The sequence below is a fragment of the Stenella coeruleoalba genome (assembly GCF_951394435.1).
Source record: "Stenella coeruleoalba genome assembly, chromosome: 2".
In the NCBI taxonomy this organism is placed as follows: domain Eukaryota; kingdom Metazoa; phylum Chordata; class Mammalia; order Artiodactyla; family Delphinidae; genus Stenella; species Stenella coeruleoalba.
The window spans coordinates 76,191,520-76,216,848 of record NC_137147.1 but is presented as its reverse complement, the minus strand read 5'-3'; the positions used below and the strand labels follow the sequence as shown (position 1 = coordinate 76,216,848).

At 39.3% G+C, this 25,329-nt stretch overlaps 1 protein-coding gene and 1 pseudogene across 4 annotated transcripts in view; both read right to left on the bottom strand.

Annotated features, from left to right (window-relative positions):
- Positions 1–25,329, bottom strand: part of SLC12A6 (solute carrier family 12 member 6) — an 86,412-nt gene that overhangs the window by 26,792 nt on the left and 34,291 nt on the right. For 2 of the 3 annotated variants that reach the window (XM_079906699.1, XM_079906701.1), the window contains exon 2: positions 14,121–14,165. The exons of the other annotated variant lie outside the window; for it this stretch is intronic. In XM_079906699.1, the coding sequence (XP_079762825.1) occupies positions 14,121–14,165 (45 nt within the window). The remainder of the gene's footprint in view (positions 1–14,120; positions 14,166–25,329) is intronic. 3 annotated transcript variants of the gene reach the window in all.
- LOC307182265 (retinitis pigmentosa 9 protein-like) lies at positions 6,658–8,816 on the bottom strand (annotated as a pseudogene). The gene has a single exon. The product of its transcript is annotated as a retinitis pigmentosa 9 protein-like (transcript).

Below are 25,329 nucleotides of genomic sequence, written 5' to 3'. Positions count from 1 at the left end.
GTAGACAAGGTAGTTAAAGACTGTACTTTCATTGTGCGTTTACTGAAGTCACAGAAGACAGAAAATAACTTTTAAAAAAGTGGAAAAAAAAATAATAATAATTGGGCTTCTCTGGTGGCGCAGTGGTTGAGAGTCCGCCTGCCGATGCAGGGGACATGGGTTCGTGCCCCGGTCCGGGAAGATCCCACATGCCGGAGAGCGGCTGGGCCCGTGAGCCATGGCCGCTGAGCCTGCGCGTTCGGAGCCTGAGCTTCGCAACGGGTGAGGCCACAACTGTGAGAGGCCCGCGTACCGCAAAAAAAAAAAAAAAAAGTGATAAGTTCCGTGAAGAAAATGAACCATGTACTGGGATAGATTATGACTGGGGATGGGAAGAACAAACAACTTTCGGTAAGATCTTTAGGGTGCTGGTAAGCAGGCTCTCCAGAATTAAAAAACATATATACTGATTTATAGTATTTGCCAATTTCTGTGGTGCAAATACTTACACATGCTAATTTCAAACTACTAATGTGAAGTCACTGAACGTGGTTTTGGGGAGAGATGCATGTAATTGGCTCTCATGAGCTGGTACGAGCTAGCGGGCTGCAGCATACCCTTGGCACAGGGTGGTCAGGAAAAACCTGCCTTTCAGGCAGAGGGACAGCAATTTTAAAAGAGCCTAAAGCAGAAACAATCTTAATGGATTCATAAAACAAAATAGATAACATGGCTGAAATAGAGCTAGGAAAGGACAGAGTGGTTGGAGAGATAGGAAGAAGTCAGATCATGTAGTTAGCAAATGGATGGCTCTTCCGAATCCATTTATTGAGTAGTCCCTCCTTTTGCCACCGACCTATTCTACATAACACCACCACCATGGGGGCTGGGGCCGAGGAGAGAGTGATGTGAGAGTGTATTAATGTTATTTCCCTTATTGGGGGGGACAGGGGTATAGACATCATTTTTTCTTAAGTAAGGGATTAAAAAAGAAACAAAAAGTGGAAAAAACTGCAAACAACTTAGGGTGACAGAATAGTTCAAATATATCAATAATACCAATAATTATAATAAGGCAAACAGACAAGATTTACAAGTTAAAACATGAAGATTGACACACTGGATTAAACAACAAAATCCAGGCATACAGTGTTTACAAGAAACATAATATGCACACACAAAGGCTGAAAGTAAAGGAAAGAGATATATCAGGCAAATACTAACCAAAATAAAGCTGACACAATTTTATTATTAGCAGATAAATTTTTCTTTGAGAAAAACTTTATTAGGGATGAGAGGATAACCATATAACAGAAGACTTAATTCACTAAGAAAGTATATAAATTTTAAACATACATCTATTGTTTATAGTTATCTCTTTCTGTGTAACAAATTACTCTTAAGTTTAGTGGCTTAAACAACACATACTTATCATCTCAGTTAGTGGGAGCTAGGAATATGCGCATGGCTTAGCAGGGTCCTCTGCTTCAGTCTCCTGTCATGGCTGTGGTCTCATTGGAAGGCCTGGGGAAGATCCTCGTCCAACCTTACTTACATAGTTGGCAGGAATCAGTTTTTTCAGGCTGTTGGTCAAGGGCCTTTCTCAGTTCCTTGCCACATGGGACTTTCCATAGGGCAGCTTATAGCATGGCAGCTGGATTCCCTCAAAGCAAGCCATCAAAGAGCCAGAGAGGGAGTACAAGACAGATGTCACAGTCTTTTTGAAAATGACGTCACTTTTGCCATATTCTAATCATTAGAAGGAGTCATAAAGTCCAGCCCTCACGCAAAGGAGAGAGGATTACACAGGGCATGAATACCAGGAAGAAAGGATCAACAGAGTCAGTCTAAAAGGCTGCCTAGGGAGTTCCCTGGCAGTCTAGTGGTTAGGATTTGGCACTTTCACTGGTGTGGCCTGGGTTCAATCCCTGGTCAGGGAACTGAGATCCTGCAAGCCGAGGCGCAGCCAAAAAAAATGCTGCCTACCGTATCCACCCACCCATCCATTCGTCCACCCATCCATCCATTCGTCCACCCATCCATCCATTCGTCCACCCATCCATCCATTCGTCCACCCACCAATCCATCCATGCCTCAAAATATCTGAGGCGAAAGGGACAGAATTATACCAAGAAATTAATAAATCTACCATCACACAGGGAGAAATGCTGCCTACCATATCCACCCACCCATCCATTCGTCCACCCACCAATCCATCCATGCCTCAAAATATTTGAGGCAAAAGGGACAGAATTATACCAAGAAATTAATAAATCTACCATCACACAGGGAGGTTTTTAGCATACTTTTCTCAATAATTGATAGATGAAGCAGACAAAATAGCAAAGGTAAAGAAATCTGAATAACACAATGAATAACCTTGGCCTTAACAGAGATAGCATTCTGCATGCAAAATTAGAGACTATACATTTTAATCAAACATACGTGGAAAATTTACATATGGAAAGTTATCATGTACTAGATCTTGAAGACTGAACAAATTTCAAACAAGTATAATATAAGCCATGATCTTGGTGTATAACAACGAGTTAGAATTTAATTACAAAAAAATAAATTTAAAAACGTTGCGAAGTTAGAAATTTAAAAAAAACCCCACACACTGCTTAACAATTCAAGGATCAAAGATTAAAATACTTAAAAATTGAAAGCAATGAAAACACTACCTATTGAGACTTGTATGATGCAACAAAAGTAGCACTTCAAAGGAAAGTCATTGCTTTAAAATTTACATTAGCAAAGTAAAAAGAATAAAAATTCTATGAGCCATGTACCTATTTTAAGAGGCTAGAAAGGAGAATAAATCCTAAGACAATGGAAGGAAAAAGATAATGATAACTATACCAGCTGTCTTTTGGTTAAATGTCCTTTTCTGTCTCTCAACTTTCCATTTTTCCTGGGTCCTTATGCCTTAGGTGGATCTCTTGTAAACAGCAAGTAGCTGTGTTTTTAAAAATTTGACAATCTGTCTTCTTAATAGTCAAGTCTATGGACCTTAGCAATTGATATATACAGACTGAACTCTACCATCTTTTTATTTCTCTTTGGCTTTCTTTCTCTATGATTCATTCTCATTTTCTCTCTGGATTTTCTGGTTTGTTTTCCCTTATTCCATTTCTTGTCTCTCCTCTCTCGGAGTTTCCACACTCTATTTCTATTCTTTTAGTCAGTTCCAACTCTCTCCTCCTGACTTACATAATATTACTATCTGACATTTCCAGGAGTCTTTTTTTTTTAACTACACAAATAAGACACTGAAATTATTTCATACTAACAACATTGACTTGGGTCAAGGTCCACATTTACCATTTCATTTGTTCAATACTCTTTGTTACATTTCAGAATACTAGTCTTCTGGGATCATTTTCCTTTTACTTGAAGTACATTCTTTAGAATTCCTTTAGAGGAGGGTTTCTCAAACTCAGTGCTGTGAAATTTCAGACAATATAATTATTTGTTGTGGGGGATTGTCCAGTGCATTTTAGGATGTTTAAAGGCATCCTTGGCCTCTAGTCACTAGAAGCCAGTAGCATCTCCAATAGTGACAATCAAAACTGTCTCCAAACATCCCTTGGGGGACAAAATTGTCCCTAGTTGAAAACCAAGAGTTTAGAGCAAGTCTCACGGTAGAAAGCGTTGTTGGCTTTTACTTAACTACAATTGTCTGTATTTTCCCCTTAATCCCAAGTGTCTTGCTAAACACAATTCTAGGATAATAAAATTTTTGCAAATACTTTAAGACATTAGTTTTGTTATCTGTTTGTTGAGAATTCTATCATTCTGTCGTTCCTTTGATGATCTGTTTTTTTTCTCTGCTGCTTTCAAGATCTTTTCTTAGGTGTCCTGCAGCTTCATTAAGATACGTCTAGGTGTAGTTTTCTTTTTGTTCACAAACACCCTTCACCTGTTACTAATCTACTATTTAACTCCTTTTTTTTTTTTTTTTTTTTTCAGTACGCGGGCCTCTCACTGTTGTGGCCTCTCCCGTTGCGGAGCCAAGGCTCTGGACGCGCCCACAGGCTCAGCGGCCATGGCTCACGGGCCTAGCTGCCCCGTGGCATGTGGGATCTTCCCAGACCGGGGCACGAACCAGTGTCCCCTGCATTGGCAGGCGGATTCTTAACCACTGCGCCACCAGGGAAGCCCCCTGTTTTTTCTTTTTTAAATGTAACCATACTTTTAATAAAATCCCACTGAACACCATCATGCATGACGCATTGTGTTAGAAGGTGAGCCTACAACATGAAACAAGATGGTCTCTGCCCTCAAGAATCTTCCAGACGTGGGCAGGCACTAATTACCACAAATGTAGTGGCTTAAAGCAATATCCATCAACTTCCAGTCTCTGGTCTGGCATGTAAAGAGATTAGAAGTCTTCACTCTGTCCTAACCAGTAAAAAGCTGGACAAACTAATCATCAAATCTTCTTAAATCTAGCAGAGAATTGAGGTCACAGGGCAAACCGCTGACCCCAAAATTAGAGAGATGGGCAGATACAGACTCAAAACTTACCGGAGCAGAAACCTCTGTGGGAACCAATGCCAGGGTAGGATACTTTGCTGCCTGTCAGAAAAAAAGCTCTGGTTTTAAAATTCTCATGTGAGGGCTTCCCTGGTAGCACAGTGGTTAAGAATCCGCCTGCTAATGCAGGGGACACGGGTTCGAGCCCTGGTCCGGGAAGATCCCACATGCCGCGGAACAACTAAGCCCGTGCACCACAACTACTGAACCTGTGCTCTACAGCCCGCGAGCCACAACTACTGAAGCCCACATGCCACAACTACTGAAGCCCGCGCGCCTAGACCCCGTGCTCCGCAACAAGAGAAGCCACGGCAATGAGAAGCCCGTGCACCGCAACGAAGAGCAGCCCCCGCTCGCTGCAGTTAGAGAAAGCCTTCACACAGCAACAAAGACTCAATGCAGCCAAAAATAAATAAAAATAAAACAAATTTATATAAAAAAAAATCTCATGTGATTTGGTTCAGATCATCCAAACAGTCACCGTTAAAAGGCCAAACTATCTTTTAACATAATCTAATCATGGGAGTAAAATCCCTTAAAGTAACAGTTCTACAGGTTTGGTAGGAAACCTTGGGGCTGTTTTATAATTTCGCCTACCACAACCATGATGGCAGGCTGATAAGATACCTTGGTAAAGGGAGGTCTGGTGGCTTCTTTTGACTTCCTTAATAGCAGAGAGTAGTGAGTTTGAGGAAAGAGGTTTTAGGATGAAGGAATTTGATTGACAGCGTTATGGGCTCAGCACTCTGGGAATCAGAGCAGAGGAGGAGGAGTTTGGTTTGAGGTTCTTTTGGGTAAGCTGGGCAGAAAAACCACAGGTCAAGGGAGATAACAGGCTTAACTGATGGACCACAGAATGTAGGCCAGAAATAGAAGACAGAGAAACCTGGAGTGAGGGAGAAGGGACAGGAGTTAACTTGCAGGGGCTACAGTGGATGGAGAGATTCTCATTAAAGCAGAAAGTGGAGAAAGGCTTTAGTAAGAGGTTAAACATTTAGATCAGTGGTTCTTCAAATCTGGTCCCCAAACTGACAGCATCAGCATCATTTGGGAACTTGTTAGAAAGGCAAATTCCACAGTCCATTCCAGAATTAGTACAATAAATCAGAAATTCTGAAACTAGGAGTAGGGCACGGGAATCTGTTTTAACAAGCACTCTAAGTCATTTTAATGCACCATAAGCTCAAGAATCATTGATATTATTCTTCCATATTGTAATAGAATAGGTTTATCATGAATGGGACTCCAGCAGGAGAAAGAAAATGCCTGGAAGGAGAATTTTCTGCTGCATGCTGAGCTAGAAATGCCAAGGATAAGTGTAAGGCATTGCTTGAATTAAATGGCCTTAGGGTTTTCAGGAAGAACAACTCCTGGGCCATTCCAGCCAATTGTGTTATTGAGATAAACTTTCCAAGGCCAAGACTAGGAGCTGTTACTGAGGAGAACTGGGAAGGAGTCAGCCTGGCCCGCATCGGTTATTCTTTAAAGAGGGGGGAATCCAACACCTAGGAAAAAAGGCAGGAAGTGGGGACAGTGAGTTCCTGGGACCCTGAGTGATGAAAACAGCAAGAGACCCTGGTGGAGAGGGAAGACGCTTGCTCATGAGCAAAATCTGGCTCCACTTTGGCTCAGCAAGAACAGACGCCCTCTCCTAGATGCAGGCACAATCCCAACCTGCTGAGCTGCCTCAGCTGCAGCAGTCAAAGCCAGAAGTTCTCGTGCAGGCTGTGCTTAGCCAACAGGAGGAGGATAGATTTGGGGATGTGGGTAGCTGACCCAGTACAGTAATTCCTGTACCCTTATAAGTTTTCTGAATCAATTTATTCTGGGAATAATAATAATCATGGGACAATGGCAATAAGCGCTAAGGAAGTTATAGACATGATTGTTCATTGTTATTATAGGGTAGCACTTCCCCCTAAAAAACTCCACCAAACATGACAGGGATTTATGAACTCAAGACTCCTGTGTGCAGCAAAGATCAACATGCTTTACACTGCTGATTTAAAAAATGAAAAAAAAAATGCAGACAAATGTGTATGGTATGCTAGTATTTGTGTTAAAAAAGAGAAAAAACATTTGCTTGTGATACACAAAACGTTTCTGTATGACTTCACAAGAAACTGGTAAAATGGATAGCCATTGGGAAAGGGAACTCAGTACCTGGGGAAGAGAAGAGGAAAGTTTTTCATGATTAAACCTTATATACCTTTTATAATTTTTTTTTGACCGCACCTCATGGCTTGTAGGATCTCAGTTCCCGACCAGGGATTGAACCTGGGCCACAGCGGTGAAAGCGCCGAGTCCTAACCACTGGACAGCCAAGGAATTCCCCTTATATACCTTTTAAATTTGGACCATGTAAGTACGTTATTATGATTCAAAAATAAATGAGTATTTTTTAAATAAATAAAATAATGAGCTTTTATCCTTAGCAACAGAGGAAAGTCAAGCCTGAAATCTAAGGGCATTAAGTAGCCCCACCATGGAGGGTAGAAGCTGTGGCAGCACCTGGAAGAGATTCCTCAGAGATTCCCTTAGTCTGGCCACCCTACCAGAGGCATTTCTAAGGAATCAGGACCCACAGTGATCTGCAGGGAGGAGAACAATGAGAAAAGCTTTCCAGCCCGAAATCAGCCGCTGTCCAGAGCTAGCACCTGGCAAGATACAACTCACTCTCCTGTGGCGGTCACATCTTTACTGGAAGGTAGGTGAGAATTCACACCTGTGACACCAAATCTCCTCCTCTCTTGGTATTTCTCTCTCCTATTCCTCGCTGATTCCACAGTCCTCTGATCTTTGGCCACAGTGTTTGATTTTTGGGAAGAGAGTGTTGAACAAGCCAAGCTCTTGTCATTCTGAGTCTGAACTCTCATTTGACTTAGACTTATGCTTTCGTTTTTTCTTCTTTTTCTCATGCTTTTTTTTCTTCTTTTTCTTGTGTTTCTCTTTACATTCTGAGGAACTGGAGCTGCTCCCATCTTCATCTGATGTTGAATCCTCCAGTAACTGTTGTATCCTTACATCCTTTTCATGTCTTTTATTCTCTTTTATGATGTCATACATGGGATCTTCATGTGCTACTCTGAACTGTTCTAACTTTTGGTTGCCTTTGATTTAAAAAAAGGGCATTCTTTGTCGCCTGTTTGGTGCCCATATCGTTTACAGCACCAACACTGCATGACTTTGACTTCTTTCCCCAGTGGCATCCAAAGTCCTTTGGTTGGTGCGTGGGCCACAAATTCCCTGGCATGTTCATTGCCTGGGACATCTGGTATACAGTCTTCTGGCTTAGTCTCATTTTCCTTGATAAGCCCAGGAGGAGGTTTTTCATAAAAGGACTGCAGGTGCTTGAGCTGCCGCCGCTTCTGCTCCCGGCGCCGCCTCAGCTCCTGCTCTGGAGGCTCCTGCGGCCGCCGCGTGCCCCCAGCCCCCGAGTCGTCGCACCCGGGCCAGGACGACATTGCGGCCCCGTGTGGGGCCGCGAAGACTTCATTTTTAAAATATCAGCAACTATTTGTTTTCCTTCGCTTTAAACAGTCTTTCATTCCTGAGTACCATGCTCATCTTCCTGCATCCTTCACTGATTTAGACATTTAATAGTGTTATATCCCAGACTCAACAGCACTTCATCCCTCTCAAGGGTTACAGGAGGAAAGGAGGCCCAGCTTCAGCATACTACTTCCCTGCTGTTCAGTAGCACTATAATATTGTTGTTATAAAAATCTGACTTTATAAACATCCTGCCCCATCCCACTGCCTGCTGGTCTAAGCCACCTCCTCACAGCTCTGGCTTCCCTTGCTGCAGCCCCTGAACCTCTATGTTTGGGGCTTCTCTAGTCTCAGGTTTCAGGTGCAACTACCCTAACTTTCAGACACTTTGGTTCTGGAGGTTTCTGGCCCAACTTCCACTTGCTTGCTTAATTTTGGGGGGTGTGGGGGGGGGGGGTGGAAGAATGTCCCTGGAGATTTTGCATGCATTTATGAAACCAGTAATCCCCTCCAGATTGTCTTACCCAGGGTCTACTTGTGGTGGTGTTTTGGAATGGGAGGGTCCAATAGAGCTCCTGCTCAATTAGGAAAGGTCAGGGTTTTCTAGGCAAGGAGCAAAGCTCTCAACAGAAAGGCATGGATCAACCAGGTATGAAATCAGCAGTGGTTATACTGAAGGGCATGGATCAGTTCTTGGTCTGAATATCTTGGAAATCACGCTGCTTCCGATGTACAGCCTTCAGAAGTCTGGGTCACTACTATGACCCCAGGAAATCCCAAGTGGAATGGAAATTCTGGTTTCTGAATAGCAAATAACCCTTACTCTGCAAGAACTAAAAACCAAACCCATATCCTAGGGTTGTTTTAGAATTATGCAGAATCCTAAGATTCCTTTGGAGGATACCTACTGAGACTGGCCTCAGTAATGCTTTGAATTAAACAGCCCACCAGGTCACTATTGTGCTTCTTTTTTCTCATTTTACCAACCATATAATGCTGATATTATTGGGAAACTTACTGGTGTTTCACTGTACAATTCAAATGAAACCTGATAGGAGTGCCATTGGCTCTATTGAACATTTCAGATTTCCATTTGTTATGGCATACTTTTTTTGCAAGCTGAAAAAGGGTATACCAAATGTCTTGCTCTTTATAAGCATTTTATTGTTGTGGTGCTATTATTTCTATAATGTTGCTTTTTTTCAATTACCCCTTATGCTACAACTTGGGCTTAGCTAAGATAAACCTCAGATTCCTCCCTTAGACTCCTGAGCTTGTCTAATGGCCTTTGTTGGTCTGAGCTAGGCAGAACAAGAGCAGTAAGTGTACTTAATCTCCCTTGGCACAGGTTTGGGTCTGAACTATGTGACTAAGTGAACATGAAAGGTTGTCTCAAATGTTATAAATTATGTTTTTGATTTTTAGTTTGGATCAAAAGCCAAATAAGAAGGCTACCCTGGTGGTGCAGTGGTTAAGAATCCACCCGCCAATGCAGGGGACACAGATTCAAGCCCTGGTCCAGGAAGATCTCACATGTCACGGAGCAGCTAAGCCCGTGCGCCACAACTGCTGAGCCTGTGCTCTAGAGCCCATGACCCACAACTACTGAGCCCACACGCCACAACTACTGAAGCCCGCGTGCCTAGAGCCCGTGCTCTGCAACAAGAGAAGCCACCGCAATGAGAAGCCCGTGCACCGCAACAAAGAGTAGACCCCGCTTACTGCAACTAGAGAAAGCCCGCATGCAGCAACGAAGACCCAATGCAACCAAAAATAAATATATATATATATATTTAAAAAGCCAAATAAGAGGCATGTTACAACTGGTTGCTGTATCTCTCAATTAAGTCTACTGCTTTCTCTTTTTCTTTGCAATTTATTTGTTGAAGAACCTATGTCATGTGTTCAGTAAAGTTTCTGATGGTCTCCATTTTAATGAGCATCCATGTGATGTTGTTTAACATGTTGCTCTGTTTTCTTCTATTTCCTATAAATTTGTAATTGGGTCTAGAGGCTTAGCCACATTCAGTATTTTTATGGGGGAGGGAGGAAAACACCTTCAAAGTGGTATTTTGATCTTCCATCAGGAGGTACATGTCATCAGGCTGTCTTTCTTTTTGAGATACTAGCAACTGTTGATGATTAATGCCTAGATTCATTAATTTATGAGGGGTTACAAAATGGTGATATTCTGTTATTCTTCCTTAATTTATTAGCTGAAATATTTTTATAAAGAGACATTCCCTCTAATTTACTATTTGGTTACCCACTCGTATAGTTGAAAACAAGATAAATACTTCATTCTTTCCTTTTAGACCGATTCTCAGAATAATAAATTGGTTTACTAGAATACTCCAATGGTGACCAGTTTTTTATGAACTCATGAATTTAAATACTGGATATTGTTTCAAATCAAATCCTTTTTCTGCATCTATTAAGATAATTATATGATGTTTTTCCTTCAATATGTTAATATACTAAATTATATAAATTGATTTTTTTTTAAATTGATTTTTAATGATAAACCAACCACGTATTTTTAGCAGAAACCCAACTGGTCACAGGAGTAATTTTTAAAAATACAGTTGACCCCTGAATAATGCTGGGGGTTAATCGAAGTATAACTTATAGTTGACTCTCCGTATCTGAGGTTCCTCCTCTACATCCGCAGGTTCAACCAACCAGGGACTGTGTAGTACTGTAGGATTTACTATTGAAAAAAATACAAGTATGGGCTTCCCTGGTGGCGCAGTGGTTGAGAGTCCGCCTGCAGATATAGGGGACACGGGTTCGTGCCCAGGTCTGGGAAGATCCCACATGCCGCGGAGCGGCTAGGCCCGTGAGCCATGGCCGTCGAGCCTGCGCGTCCGGAGCCTGTGCTCCGCAACGGGAGAGGCCACAACAGTGAGAGGCCCGCGTACCGCAAAAAAAAAAAAAAAAAAACAAGTATAAGAGGACCACTGAAGTTCAAACCCACATTGTAAGGGTCAACTGTATATTGCTTGATTCAAATTGCAAATATTTCATTTAGGATATTTGTATCTGTGTTCATAAGTAAAATTTGCCTATACTGTTCTCATACTGTCATTGTTAAGTTTTGGTATCAAGGTTATGCAAGTCTCAAACTGAGTTGGGGAGTGTTTGCTTGTTTTTCTGTTCCTTGAGAGAAGCTGTAGAAGAGTGAAATGGTTTTTCCTTGAATGTCTGGTAAAAACTGTAAAAATGCCAGGGCCCACTGTTCATTTGCTTGCTTGCTTTCTAAAATGTTTTAAATTGAAAATTATACACACGTACACACATAAGGGTTCATAAATCATAAGCCTACAGCTTAATTCTTTATCATGACTGAGTTTCACCCTTCTATACATCTCCTCAGCCTGACCCTGAGTTTTGCAAGAGATCTGATGAGTCAGTGGGAACAGTAGATACATTAAAATAACTTCACTCTGCTGACAGGAAAAGAAAAGCATTTAGAAGGTTTAAAAGATCCTATTATAAACTCCCTTCAGCAGGCAAGGCAACTGAAGCCGTTTTTCAACTACTGGGCCAAATTATCCTAAATGAGGTTTTTACAGAATCTGGCAAGATTTCAATTCAAGCTACCACAGCTTTTTCTGAGGAACTATAAGATGATTAGAAAATATAACAAAAATTATCTTTCACTCTTTTGCAAACTCCATATTTTTAAAAATAAACCAGTAAGGGGAATTCCCTGGAGTTCCAGTGGTTAGGACTCCTCACGTTCATTGCTGAGGGCACAGGTTCAACCCCTGGTGGGGGAACTAAGATCCCACAAGCAGCGTGGCGTGGCCAAAAATAAATTAATTAATTAAAATAAAAATAAACCAGTAAGGATTTTGAGGCTGTAGTTAAATGTACTTAGGATGGGAGACAGAGGATGACAGTTATTAACAGCATGAGAAAAAAGAAGAATATAATTTGACTTAATGAACCTAGGAGACAGACAGGGTAGCAGGATGAACTTACCTAAACTGGATAAATCCCCAGGTTTATTTAAAATTGAACGCAATTGTAGGTTGCCAAATGAGATTAATGTCTGGAGTAGTCTTTTCGTAAATACTAGGGTTTTTAGCTAATACTGACTGAGAGAATTCTTCACGATCACATACTATTTCTTTTTGCCTACAATTAGTTAATCTACTATCTTTTACTACAAGTGCTTAATTGGAAACAAAACCCAGCTTAGTAACACTGGAACAGTACCAACTCCCCTCACTGTCCATTTCATTAACTAAGTCCTTCCCTCCCTCCATTACACACGTGTTCCTGCTCAGACGATGAACCACTCTCCAAACATCTCTACCTATCAGGCATGTATCAGAGACAGAAGCAATTTAACAGTTTAGGGGGAAATCTACCAAAATCTTTCGATTAAATCTTAACCATTCCTGGTCCAAATATGAAATTTTTATACAGAGAAGACGAATTTTGAACAGTTTAAATAAACTATCCAATATAAAAATATAAAAAAGAGAATAGTGACAGCCTCAATACCACAAAGCTAAGACCCTGGTGATCACAATTCTAGCTACATGTTCATGTCAAACCATTTACTTAACAAATATTTATTGAGTGCCTAAGGTGTCAGTGTTCCAGCACATAAACTCACTCAAAGGAATGAGAATTAAGACCAGAAACTTAAGTCCTTAACATACAAAGAGCAAAAAAGGAATATCCCAGTTTCTTCAACTAATACTCTGAACCTATAATAAGCAAACAAGTCAAGTACTTTCTCTATTTTGGACTTTTTGATACCTTATATTTCCCACAGCTGCTTTGCATATATTCTAACCGTCAAAAGTTCAACAATGAATAAATCAAAATAAACTTCAAATCAAAAGACAGACACATAAAATAGCTGTTAATATATTTAAAAGTACTTAATTCACTCATAATTAAAGAGGTACAAATAAGAACTAGAGATGCCACTTCCACCTACTAGTTAAAGAAAAAATTTTAAGATTGATAATATCTACTTTTGATGATAGGGACCTGCGTATGCTTCCACATTCTTCATTGGTGGGTATAAGTTGATATATCTTCTTGAAAATATATACACCTTTTGACCAGGGAATCCCACTGTTAGGAATTTATCCTAAAAATATACTGGCAATGAGAATGCAAGGATATATGCACAAGATGTTCATTGCAACATAATCTGTAACAGTAAAACACCTTGAAATAACTTAAATGCTCATGAATAAAATTACAGTGTAGGAATAAATGAAATTCTATTCTACTACAAACAAAGACATGAGGCAAAACTTTATGTACTGATATGGGATGTCCAAGATAAAATATTAAGTGAAAAAAAAGGAAATCACAGAACAGTCTGTATAGTATAACTCCACTGATAGAAAAAGGAAGAAAGATAGTCATAGTATATAATATAAAAATGTGTAATAAAAAATTTCTATAAGAATTCACAAAAAAGTGTCAATAGCAAGTACCTTGGGGGAGTAGAAGTGAGGTCGTGGGGAGAAGACATACTTTAGAAGACCTTTCCTTTTTTTTATATGTACTTTTTGTATTGTCTGAATTCCTCACCAGCGTATGTTTTATTTTTATATTTAAAAAACTCATCAGTTCTGAGATGTGGAATTCTTGTCAAATTACAAGCTTAGTGCAATTTAAATAAATGATACCTAGAAGAAATCAATTCATTTCCATAACTTATTTCACAGATAAGGACTGGAACATCAATTTCTTTGGCTCGCTGAATGTTGTGCTGTTTATGAAGTACTTTCAAGAATGAAAACGAAGGTGATCATAAGATATTATAGAATATTATATCTTCTTTTCAAAATTATCTGGAAAAAAGAAGCTCTAACTCTTACAGACCTTTTTTTAAACCATAGACCATGTAAAATTACTTTTTAATGTAACTAAATTGAATCTTCACAATCAACTGCAGAAGTAGATTCCTAAAACTTACCAAGTTGGGAATAGAAACAGCAAGAAAAAAAGCTGAGGAGTAAAAAGTAGAAAATGGGTACAGAAAATAGAATTAGAGAAGGGAGTAATGTCTCTTAGTATAAGCAGGAAAAGGGTGACTTTAGAGAGAGTCAGTTCCCACAGGAATACTATACCTAACAGCTGGCTGTGTTCCCCTGTGATGGAGTTCTGACTCGGGTCTGAAAAACAAACAATTGAAAAGAAAAGAAAAATGAATGACCAAAACAAATAATTTCTTAAGAATCAGCAGCAAAAGTCAACCAAGGAAATAAGCAAAAAAAAAAAAAAAAAAAGTATGATGCTCAAGAAACATTAACATAAGGATATTAAAAATAGAACTATTATAAAAAATAATTCCACAACTTCCTCAAAAAATTAAACAACAGAATTACCATGTGACCCATGGTATACACCCAAAAGAATTGCTAACAGGGACTCAGATACTTGTACAACAATGTTTACAGCAGCATTATTCACAATAGTCAAAAGGTGGAAATAATCCAAGTGTCCTCCAAAGATGAATGGATAAACAAAATGTGGTACAGATGGTCTCTGACTTATGATGGTTTGACTTAAGATTTTTCGGTTTTATGATGGTGAAAAAGCAATATGCATTCAGCTGAAACCATACTTTGGATTGTGACTATATACACACACATATATGTGTATATATATATATATACACACACATATATATATACACACACACATATATATATATACACATATACACACACACATATATATATATACACACACATATATATGTATACACATATATATACACATATATACTTTTTTTTTTGGCTGCGCCGCACAGCATGCGGTATCTCATTTCTCCAACCAGGGATCGAACCCTTGCACCCTGCAGTGGAAGCGCAGTCTTAATCACTGGACCACCAGGGAAGTCCCTGGATTTTGAATTTTGATCTTTTCCTAGGTTAGTGATTTGCAGTACAATACTCTCTTGTGATGCTGGGCAGCGCAGCGAGCCGCAGCTCCCAGTCAGCCACGCAATCAGGAGGATAAACAACCATTAAAACCGTTCTGTACCCATACAACCATTCTGTTCTCTAATTTCAGTATTCAATAAGTTACATGAGATATTCAACACTTTGTTATAAAATAGTCTTTGTGTTAGATGATTTTGCTCAACTGTAGGCTAATATAAGTGTTCTGAGCATGTTTAAGGTAGGCTAGACTAAGCTATGAAGTTCAGTAGGTTACGTATAGTAAATGCACTTCGACTTAATATTTTCAATTTAGGAAGGGTTTATCAGGACGTAACCCTACTGTAAGTCGAAGAAGATCTATATATACATACAATGGGATATTATTCAGCCATAAAAAGGCATCAAGTTCGGATACATGCTACAACATGCATAAACCTTGAAAATATCACACTACGGGAAATAAGCCAGAAGCAGAACAAATACTGTATGATTCCATTTATATGAAATATCTAGAAAAGGCAAATGGGCAAACTTATAGAGACAGAAAGTAGGTCAGAGGTTACCAGGGGCTGGGGAGTGTGGGGGGGAAATGGGGAGTGGGATGTTATTGCTTAATAAGTTGTAAAAAAATTTCTCAAAAAGAACTGGAGGATATAAAATGGCGAGTCTCATCCATGTGCCCTCAGGAAGACAAAACTGAACTAAGAGGCTGATTTCCCATAAATGCCTGATTTATAGAAACAAAATTTTCTCAGATGATGGGGGTTGATCTGAGGTTGCCTCCTATCAAACTTGGTAAGTTTCGCCAGAAGCATGAACAAGAGATGGCCCAGGTTGGGTTAGTCTCACAAAGTGGGCTGAAATGAGCTTTGTTTGTGTGACTAGACTGATTCTGTCTGCTCAGGAAGTTTTCAAGGCTGGTCTCTGTTTGTTTTTTATTTTAACTGACTCAGACTGAACTCTCCCTACTTTACATTCCCTGCCCATAAATACAACCTACCCCAAACTTTCACCGGACTCACCTGTAGCTTGCTACAGTTTGCTTGTCCCAAATTGCAATTCCTCTGCTATTCCTGAATAAATTCATCTTTTCCAGCTTGCCTCAGTTTACCTCTTTATTTAGGTCAACAGAGAACAGAGTTTCAGTTTGGGGTGATGAGAAATTTTGGAAATAGTGGTAATGGTTGTACAACATTGTGAATATAATTACTGTCACTGAATTGTGCACTAAAAAGTGGTTAAAATGGCAAATTTTGTGTTATATATATTTTATTACAATATAAAGTTAAACAAATAATCACATAAATTTGGCCAAGCAATATTAGTTCCATAAAGTAGAAGGATGATTCAGGGCCTATGACATGAATTACATTTTGTTTTTAATGACAAAGGAACATGTGGCCAGAGCAGTTGCAAGTCAAGACATAAGTAAAGCACTCATTACTACTAGCAGATATGTTATGATTTGACTTTCAGATAAAATGACTAAACTGGCTTTTATAAATATCTCTTTCTTCAGCAATCTATAATAAAATTAGTGACAATAAACCAAGTTCCTAATCCAAGAGATACTGACAGTCGCCATTTAACGACCAATCACTTGCTTATTTTAAAGGCTTGGAAACCATTAAGGGCTAAATATGGAAAAGACTCTGAGCTGCACTTTCCTCAAAGAGTAAATCTCGGTCTTCCCTGGTGGCGCAGTGGTTAAGAATCCACCTGCCAATGCAGGGGACACGGTTCAAGCCCTGGTCCAGGAAGATCCCACATGCCACGGAGCAGCTAAGTCCGTGCGCCACAACTACTGAGCCTGTGCTCTACAGCCCGTGAACCACAACTACTGAGCCCGTGTGCCACAACTACTGAAACCCACACGCCTAGAGCCCGTGTTCCTCAACAAGAGGAACCACCGTAATGAGAAGCCCACGCAATGCAACGAAGAGTAGCCCCCACTCGCCGCAACTAGAGAAAGCCCATGCGCAGCAACAAAGACCCAACGCAGCCAAAAATAAATGAATAAATAAATAAATTTTTAAAAAAAGAGTAGATCTCTTGAGATACTGAGGATTACATCTGGATTCCTTGAATGCGTTTAAGGAATAAAAATAATTTTAGACTGGGGGTCTATGAACAATAGAAAAAAAAATTACATTCTCATTTTCACTAACCTCTAATTGAAGTTTAGTATTTTCTCCAAATATGATGTAGGCAACAAATTACATAAAAGTACCGGTGATTTTGTCAACAACAAATATCTGATATTTTCCTATCACATTATAGTTGTTGCATATATCTCATAATATCTTTTAGGTTCCACACTATTTTGAAATTATGGTAGTTATTAGAGGGGCTGCTAGCTTTAAGCAGGTTTAAAGACTGCCAAAGAGGTCCAAAATATAAAAAAGATTAAAAATTACTACTTGAGGGCTTCCCTGGTGGCGCAGTGGTTGAGAGTCCGCCTGCCGATGCAGGGGACACGGGTTCGTGCCCCGGTCCGGGAAGATCCCATATGCCGCGGAGTGGCTGGGCCCGTAAGCCATGGCCGCTGAGGCTGCGCGTCTGGAGCCTGTGCTCCGCAAAGGGAGAGGCCACAACAGTGAGAGGCCCGCGTACCACAAAAAAAATAAAATTAAAATAAAATAAAAAATTACTATTTGAAACAAAATTCAAATAACATTTTCCGTGGTATTTCTAAATATAAAATATATATAATTAAATCTAACACTTTAAGCATCCCAGACAGAAAGAACCAATCAGAATACTAAACAAATTCTGATTTCTGATGTATATAGTCTATATTATAGTGGAAGAAATAAGGTAAAAACCTGATTCCTATAACTAAAGTTTTAAATGCTATGTGAACATTTAATGATATATTTTTAGAAGATTTTCTTCATCTTAATTTGGTTTTAAAAAAGAGAAATTCCAAATTTTTAAAAGATATTTTTGCCAATATACTAGGAAAGTGAATTCTCAGTTTTTAATTTAAACTAGTTTTATTTCCTATCTAAATAAAGAATATAGGTTGTTCTTGTACGTAAGACAAAAGTAGGACTAACAGTTCTATAGCATGTTAATGTATTAGATCGCTCTCTCTCTCTCTCTCTCTCTCCCCGTCCCCTCATGTAGGGGGAAAATTGGGCCCTATCATTATAGAGAAACAGGTACATAATAACATGAAAGGAAGAGCACAGAAAGAATCATATAATTTCAAAACCAGAAGAAACTTGGTCATCATCTAGATCTACTCCAGTGATTCCAAAGGCAAAGTTGCAGAAGAGTTATCAGCATCATCTATTCTCCCTAAAACTATACCCTTCTCAAGATTCTGATTCCCAGATACTGTCACTAATGGGAATGCCTTTATCTCTCAGGTGTGCTTTCAGAACAAAGTTGAGAACCTTGGATTTTAACATCTAAAGTTGAGAAGAATGCTTGGGTTAATGAGTGACCAAAGACATATCACACTACTGACAAAAGAGAAAGGTTGGAGATACAGTCTTCATGTTTAAGAACCTATGTTCGTGTTTCTCAATACTCTGTAATTCTAATTTTTCTTGCTCTAAAATACAATAGCCTAAAACAAGTTATCTGGAATTGCCAGGGAATGTATCTATGAAAAAAAATAGAAAAACATCTCAGATAACTCAGACAGAATAGGTATGATTTTAGAGGGGGGTATATAAATGACTATTTTTCTTAAAAAGAATTACCATCTTTTTTTCTTTCTTTTAATAACTTTTTCAGGGCTATTGTTTTTTAAAATTTTTGGTTAGTTATTTTTGGCTGCATTGGGTCTTCATCACTGCGCGAGGGCTTTTCTCTAGTTGCGGCGCGCGGGCTTCTCATTGCGGTGGCTTCTCTTGTTGCAGAGCACAGGCTCTAGGAGCATGGGCTTCAGTAGTCGTGGCATGCGGGCTCAGTAGTTGTGGCTCACGGGCTCCAGAGCACAAGCTCAGTAGTTGTGGCACATGGGCTTACTCTGTGGCATGTGGGATCTTCCCGGACCAGGACTCGAACCCATGTCCCCTGCATTGGCAGGCAGATTCTTAACCACTGCGCCACCACGGAAGCCCAGAATTACCACCTTCTTTACTGTATATTTCCTTGTCTTCTGAGCTGTGCATACATGATGTATGTGCATTTTCTAGTCAAGCCAGGACTCTTCCTTGAACACCCTCCTATACAGTCAGTCCTCTGTTTCCAGGGAAGTGGAACCCATGGATTTGGAGGGCCTACCGTACTACGCCATTTTATATAAGGGATTTGAGCATCTGCGGATTTTGGTATTCAAGGGTGGGGGGCGGTCCTGGAACCAAACCCACCTGGATTCCGAGGGGCGACTGTATTTGAGATGAGTAGAAATAAGTCTACTGTATAGTTCCTCACAAGTTTTTTCATTTATTATAATTAAAGGAACGCAGGGCAATCTTTACCTGATACTTATTTGGTTATATGAAGACTAACCTCAAGGACCTGCAAATAAATGCTTCATTAATACATGTAAAAGCTGAAACAAGGGCAAATTTAAGCTCATGAACCCACCAGGATGAAACTAGCCATGCCTGTAAAAAAAAATCACAATTGGTAAATGGGTTTAAGTTGAAGGGCGTTTCTGGGCCGCAATCCAAATTGTGTATTCAACATGATAACAGTGCTCTGAGATGTGTCTGGGCACCTCCCTATCGTCCTATGTTTGAACTCTCCCATTTAACATTTTTCCTGCCTGTGTCACTAATGAGGGCACACCCAAGTTTGCCTAATACTGGGTGTTGTCCTAAATATTACTCAAAAGGATACTTGTTTTAACCAAATTACTTCCTGTAATGGGAACAATGGGCCGATAATGTGACTATTTTAACCCTTTGATGGCCTTCCTAAATTAAGCCACTCCTAGGTCATAATACAACCAGATTATATACAAAAGCCTGTGATACTCTACAGGCAAAATGGTAGTTCAAATTAAAAATAGAAACATACACCTTTTCACAACAGGTAAATGCCATCAGAAAAATGAACTGAAACTATTCCTCGTAACAGTAATGATATGGTAGTTTTACAAAATGGGCACTTGCTCAATATATTTAGTTTATCCTGGGCAAACAGTAAAGAACAGAGATTTTATTTAATTTCTTGCCATGTGCCTTGGAGCACAGAGAGAAAAAAATGATTGTGGGTGGTATTCACTTGCAAAACTGCCTCTATAAATAGTTTTTCTGAAGAGCCTTATTATCTCCCTTAGTTTCCCCACAGCAATAGTCTTTTTCTGAATTTCCTTTGATAATCGCTTCATCTACTACTCTTGGCAGAGAATTAGAAGCAAATAAAGCTAGCCTATATCTTGCATCTAAAACTCAGTGTAAAAGGTTTAAGTCTTCATTAAAGATAGATCAGTAATTTCATTAAAATAATGCAATCAATAGTGGAAACTGTTGCCTAAACATTTAGAAAAAGAAGTAGGCATGACCAAGGGCATATACATCAGGACAATTAGCTTATTATGCTACTGTCTATATTATCTAGACATACCACAAAAACTATTTAAAGATACCAGGTCTTCCCTGGTGGTGCAGTGGTTAAGAATCCGCCTGCCAATGCAGGGGACACGGGTTTGAGCCCTGGTCCGGAAAGATCCCACATGCTGTGGAGCAAATAAGCCGGTGCGCCACAACTACTAAGCCTGCACTCTAGAGCCTGCGAGCCACAACTAGAGAAAGCCCGCATGCAGCAACGAAGAACCAACACAACCAATAAATAAATAAATAAATAAAGTTTAGAAAGAAAGAAATAAAGATACCAAATACCTGAAATCACCAGTCTTAACACATTTCTAATTTTCTGGACTCCAACTTTTAAAAAAAAACCAAAGCAGCATCATCATAAGAAGCCACTGTGACTTGGAATTAGGCAAAGATGATTAAAGATGGAACAAAAGACAATTACTCTAACATTCACATTTATTAGATTCTGCCTCTCTATTATGAGTAGGTTTTAATTTTGGTGGGAAACTTAAGAGGGAAAACAAGTTGAAATAAGGTAAAATCGGAAAAGCTTATCCTCTTTACATAGATTTTGAACTGACTGCAATGAGACTAGACAGACCTAAGAAAATTTACATGTGAGTAGCTGGGTTTAAGTAAATAGATATGGGTGAAAAAAAATCAGGTAATTTGAGGCAAAGTAATTAAGCAATAAGAAGGAAATGTAAAGCACTGCATACAAAAAGTTATTAAATCATTAGTTATTTATGCTTCAAGCCTACGCCATAAAGGAAAGTCAAAAGATCCTTATTTGAACTTTTAATAGGAATATAATTTTTAAAAGGTATTTAGAAGTATCTGTCAAAAAAAGATAGTTTCTGCTGGAATTTATAGTTTAGTCCAAACTATCTGCCATGTAAATGATTTGTGTAGACAGCTAACCATGGAGAGAATAAGCAGGGGTAGCAGCACTGAACCATGGACTGTACTTCATGTATGGTGCATATTCCTTATTATTAATAGGGGTTTGGGGAGAAAATGATTTGGAGCAGGAATGTTAAATAAATTTGGCAAATCTATTTAATAGTCAAGTAGATTTCTATGTTTAATTTCTCAGACCCTCCAATATGCTAAAGGCTACCTATCTCCAAAGAAGAATATAATATTCATCATTCCTAAATATATCAGAAGAGATACCCTGCTTTTCATCAAACATCTTGTGTAATTAGTGTTCTACGGTATACACTTTGGGAAATGTTCAACTAATTCATATCAATATACTAAGGTTAAAAGAGAACCCCCGGGCTTCCCTGGTGGCGCAGTGGTTGAGAGTCCGCCTCCCGATGCAGGGGACACGGGTTCGTGCCCTAGTCCGAGAAGATCCCACATGCGGCGGAGCGGCTGGGCCCGTGAACCATGGCCACTGAGCCTGCGCGTCCGGAGTCTGTGCTCCTCAACGGGAGAGGCCACAACAGTGAGAGGCCCGCGTACCGCCAAAAAAAAAAAAAAATATATAACTCCCTGAACCATCACTCCCATTTACTCATTCATTCACTCCGTAATACTCCCATTAAATCAGTATTTTCCAGATTTGCCTAGTTAAAAGAATCATCTAGAATATTTGTTAAACTACAAATCCCTGGGTCACATAACTAACCCTAATGACTTGATCTCATGGGAGGAGGCTGAGATTCTGCAGATTTATGAAGGGCCCCAGATGACTATTAGAAAGCTTCATTCATTCATTCAACCATCCATCAGTTCAAATATTTGAGTGATTAATAAGTCCCAGGCATTGTTCTATGTGCTAGGGATAGAGCAGTAAGTAAAAAAAGACAAATGTCCTATTCTCACGCAGATATGGGAAGATAAAGTATAAAAGAAAATTAAAATGAACTTATTTACAAAACAGAAATAGAGTCACAGATGTAGAAAACAAACTTACGGTTACCAAGTGGGAAAGCGGGGGAGGGATAAATTGGGGGCTTGGGATTGACATAGACACACTACTATATATAAAATAAATAACTAATAAGAACCTACTGTATAGCACAGGTAACTCTACTCAATACTCTGCAATGACCTATATGGGAAAAAAATCCAAAAAAGAGTGGGTATATGTATACGTATAACTGATTCAATTTGCTGTACACCTGCAACTAACAATATTTCAATCAACTATACGCCAATAAAAATTAATTTTAGAAAAAGAAAATTAATAAACAAGATTATTTTCTTTGTAACACTAGTCCAAAATTAAGGAGAGTGAATGGAGAGGCTATTTTGTTTATTTATTTATTTTTTTCTTTTTGGAGAGGCTATTTTGGATTGGGTACACAGGGAAGATCTTTCTGACGAGGTAAACTTTAAGATGAGACTTGTAAATAAAGGAGACAAACATGTGAGGATCTCGACAGAGACTGATCAGGGCATAAGAGTAGCTACACAAAGGCCCTAGAATGGGAATAAGCTTGGCGTGTTTGGGAAACATTAACATGGCTAAAACACAGTGAGTAGGAAAGCGGTTTTAAAAAAAAAGAAAGAAAGAAAGGTTAGCAAATTAGGTAGCAGATACATCTTGCAGTATTGCAGACCATGGTAAAGAGTGTGAAGTTTATCCTAAAAATGATATGAAATAGTTGGAAGGTTTTCAAAAGCAGTATGATAGGTCTGATTAACCTTTTAGAACATGGAGACTGTTGGCTGAAGAGGGGATTGTGGAGGGAGCAAGAGCAGAAATGGGGGAAACAAGCAGGAGTCTACTGCAGAAATCTTAGAAAGATATGATCATGACTGTAGTGAAGATGGTGAAAGCTGAGAGGCTGATGATATCTTCTGGAACGAGAGCTCATGAGTTAGTCTTCGAAGCTAATATCCATTTTACTTTAAAATTTGTAGTTCTTTTCATTTTTTTACTCAATAAATATTTTTTGAGCACCTTCTACATGTGAAACACTGTTCTAATTACTAGAAATGCAGTAACAATATCCCTGCCATCAAAGAGCTTACATGCTAGTGGGGAAGAGACAAACAATAAACAAACAACATACGTGTTAAGAGTAATAAGAGTTATAAAACAGAAAAAGAAAAGCAGAGTAAGAAGACAGAGGATTAGTGGGGGCATGGTTTGTGTGCCTATTTATAGTTTAGACACCGAATCTAAAAAAGATCTCTCAGCTCATGTGATAATTTGACCAGAAACTTGAAGTGAGGCCTCTAGCCATACAAATATCTGTAGGAAGAACATTGCGGGTAGAGGGAACAGTTAGTGCAAAGACCCTGGGGCAGGTACATGTTGGCCTGTTCAATAAACAGCAAGGAAGCTAAGTTACCAAACAGAAGAGCAAGATAAAAGTGATAAGATGTGGGATAAGAGATGAATGTGTGTGTTGGTGGAGGGGCACAGATCATATGGGGCCTTGTAGGACATAGTAGGGACTTACCATTTTCCTCTGAGTGAGCTAAAAAGCCACTGGAAGGTTTTGATTTATATTTTAATATGACCACTCTAGCTGCTGTCTGGAGAATAGATTGCAGGAGGCAAGTGAGGAGGTAGAAAATAGTTAGAAGGCTTTCACAATGGTCCCAGAAAAGATAATGGTAGCATGGATCAACTCAGTGGTAGTGGAGGTGCTGAGAAGTGATTAGATGCTGAGTATGTTTCAATGGAAGGATTCACAAGATTAGTATGCTGATGGATTGGATATGGGGTAGAGGAGAAAGATAGGAGTCAAAGTTTTTTCCAAAGCAATTAGATGAACAGAGATGCCATTTTCTGAGCTGTGGAAGACTGGGAGAAGAGCAGTGCTGGTGACGAGGAATGCAGGTGGTGAAAGGAGGTCCTCTGTGATAGCTGTGCAGCTGTTCCGGAGAAAACACGAGGCATAAAGAAAAGACAACACAGGATTTGGAAGCAGATAAAGCTCAGGTGAGATCCCAGCTCTACCACATGTTATTCACGTAACTCTGGGAAAATGATATAATTTCTTAGCCTTAATTTACTATCTATGCAACAGGAATAAAACTACACCACAGAAAATCACTGTGAGGATTAGAGACGGTAGATACGCATTAAATTCTAACTATAAAGGTAACTGAGATGAGCCATGGAATGATCCTCAAGAGAAATAATAAAAATTGTAATGCTGCAAATAATCACGGTAAAAATGAGAATTTAGGTAGCTGGAGATATTTCTTGGAACTTTAAACATTTTTCAATTGTACAATAGTACTGAGGAAAATATAGAAGTAATGCGGGTGAACCCTTGGGTTCACTGGCTTAAAATTGTATGGGCACATGGTATTAATCGTTTGATTCACCCAACTTATTTCAAAATTGGATACATTTATAGTTTGGACTAAATATGCATTAACACATGATTTGAGATTTTTAGATAAGTACAATAGTAATTATCCAAGAGTGCCTGTACTACATTCCCCGTACAAGTTTATTAATGACATCAACTCAAACAATAATAATTTAATTCAGTAAGTTTTAAAGATACCTAAAACTGTTAGATACTGTGAGGAATAAAAGAATGAGTATATTTCCTGACATTAAGACGCTCATAATCTGGTGGAAGAGTCAAATTCAACATAAAAAACTATGAAAGAGGGACTTCCCTGGTGGCACAGTGGTTAAGAATCTGCCTGCCAATGCAGGGCACATGGGTTCGATCCCTAGTCCAGGAAGATCCCACATGCCGCAGAGCAACTAAGCCTGCGCACCACAACCACTGAGCCTGCACTCAAGAGCCTCTGAGCCACAACTACTGAGCCCTCATGCCACAACTACTGAAGCCTGCACACGTAGAGTCTGCGCTCCGTAACAAGAGAAGCCACCGCCATGAGAAGCCCGCGCACTGCAACGAAGAGTAGCCCCCACTCGCCACAACTAGAGAAAGCCCGTG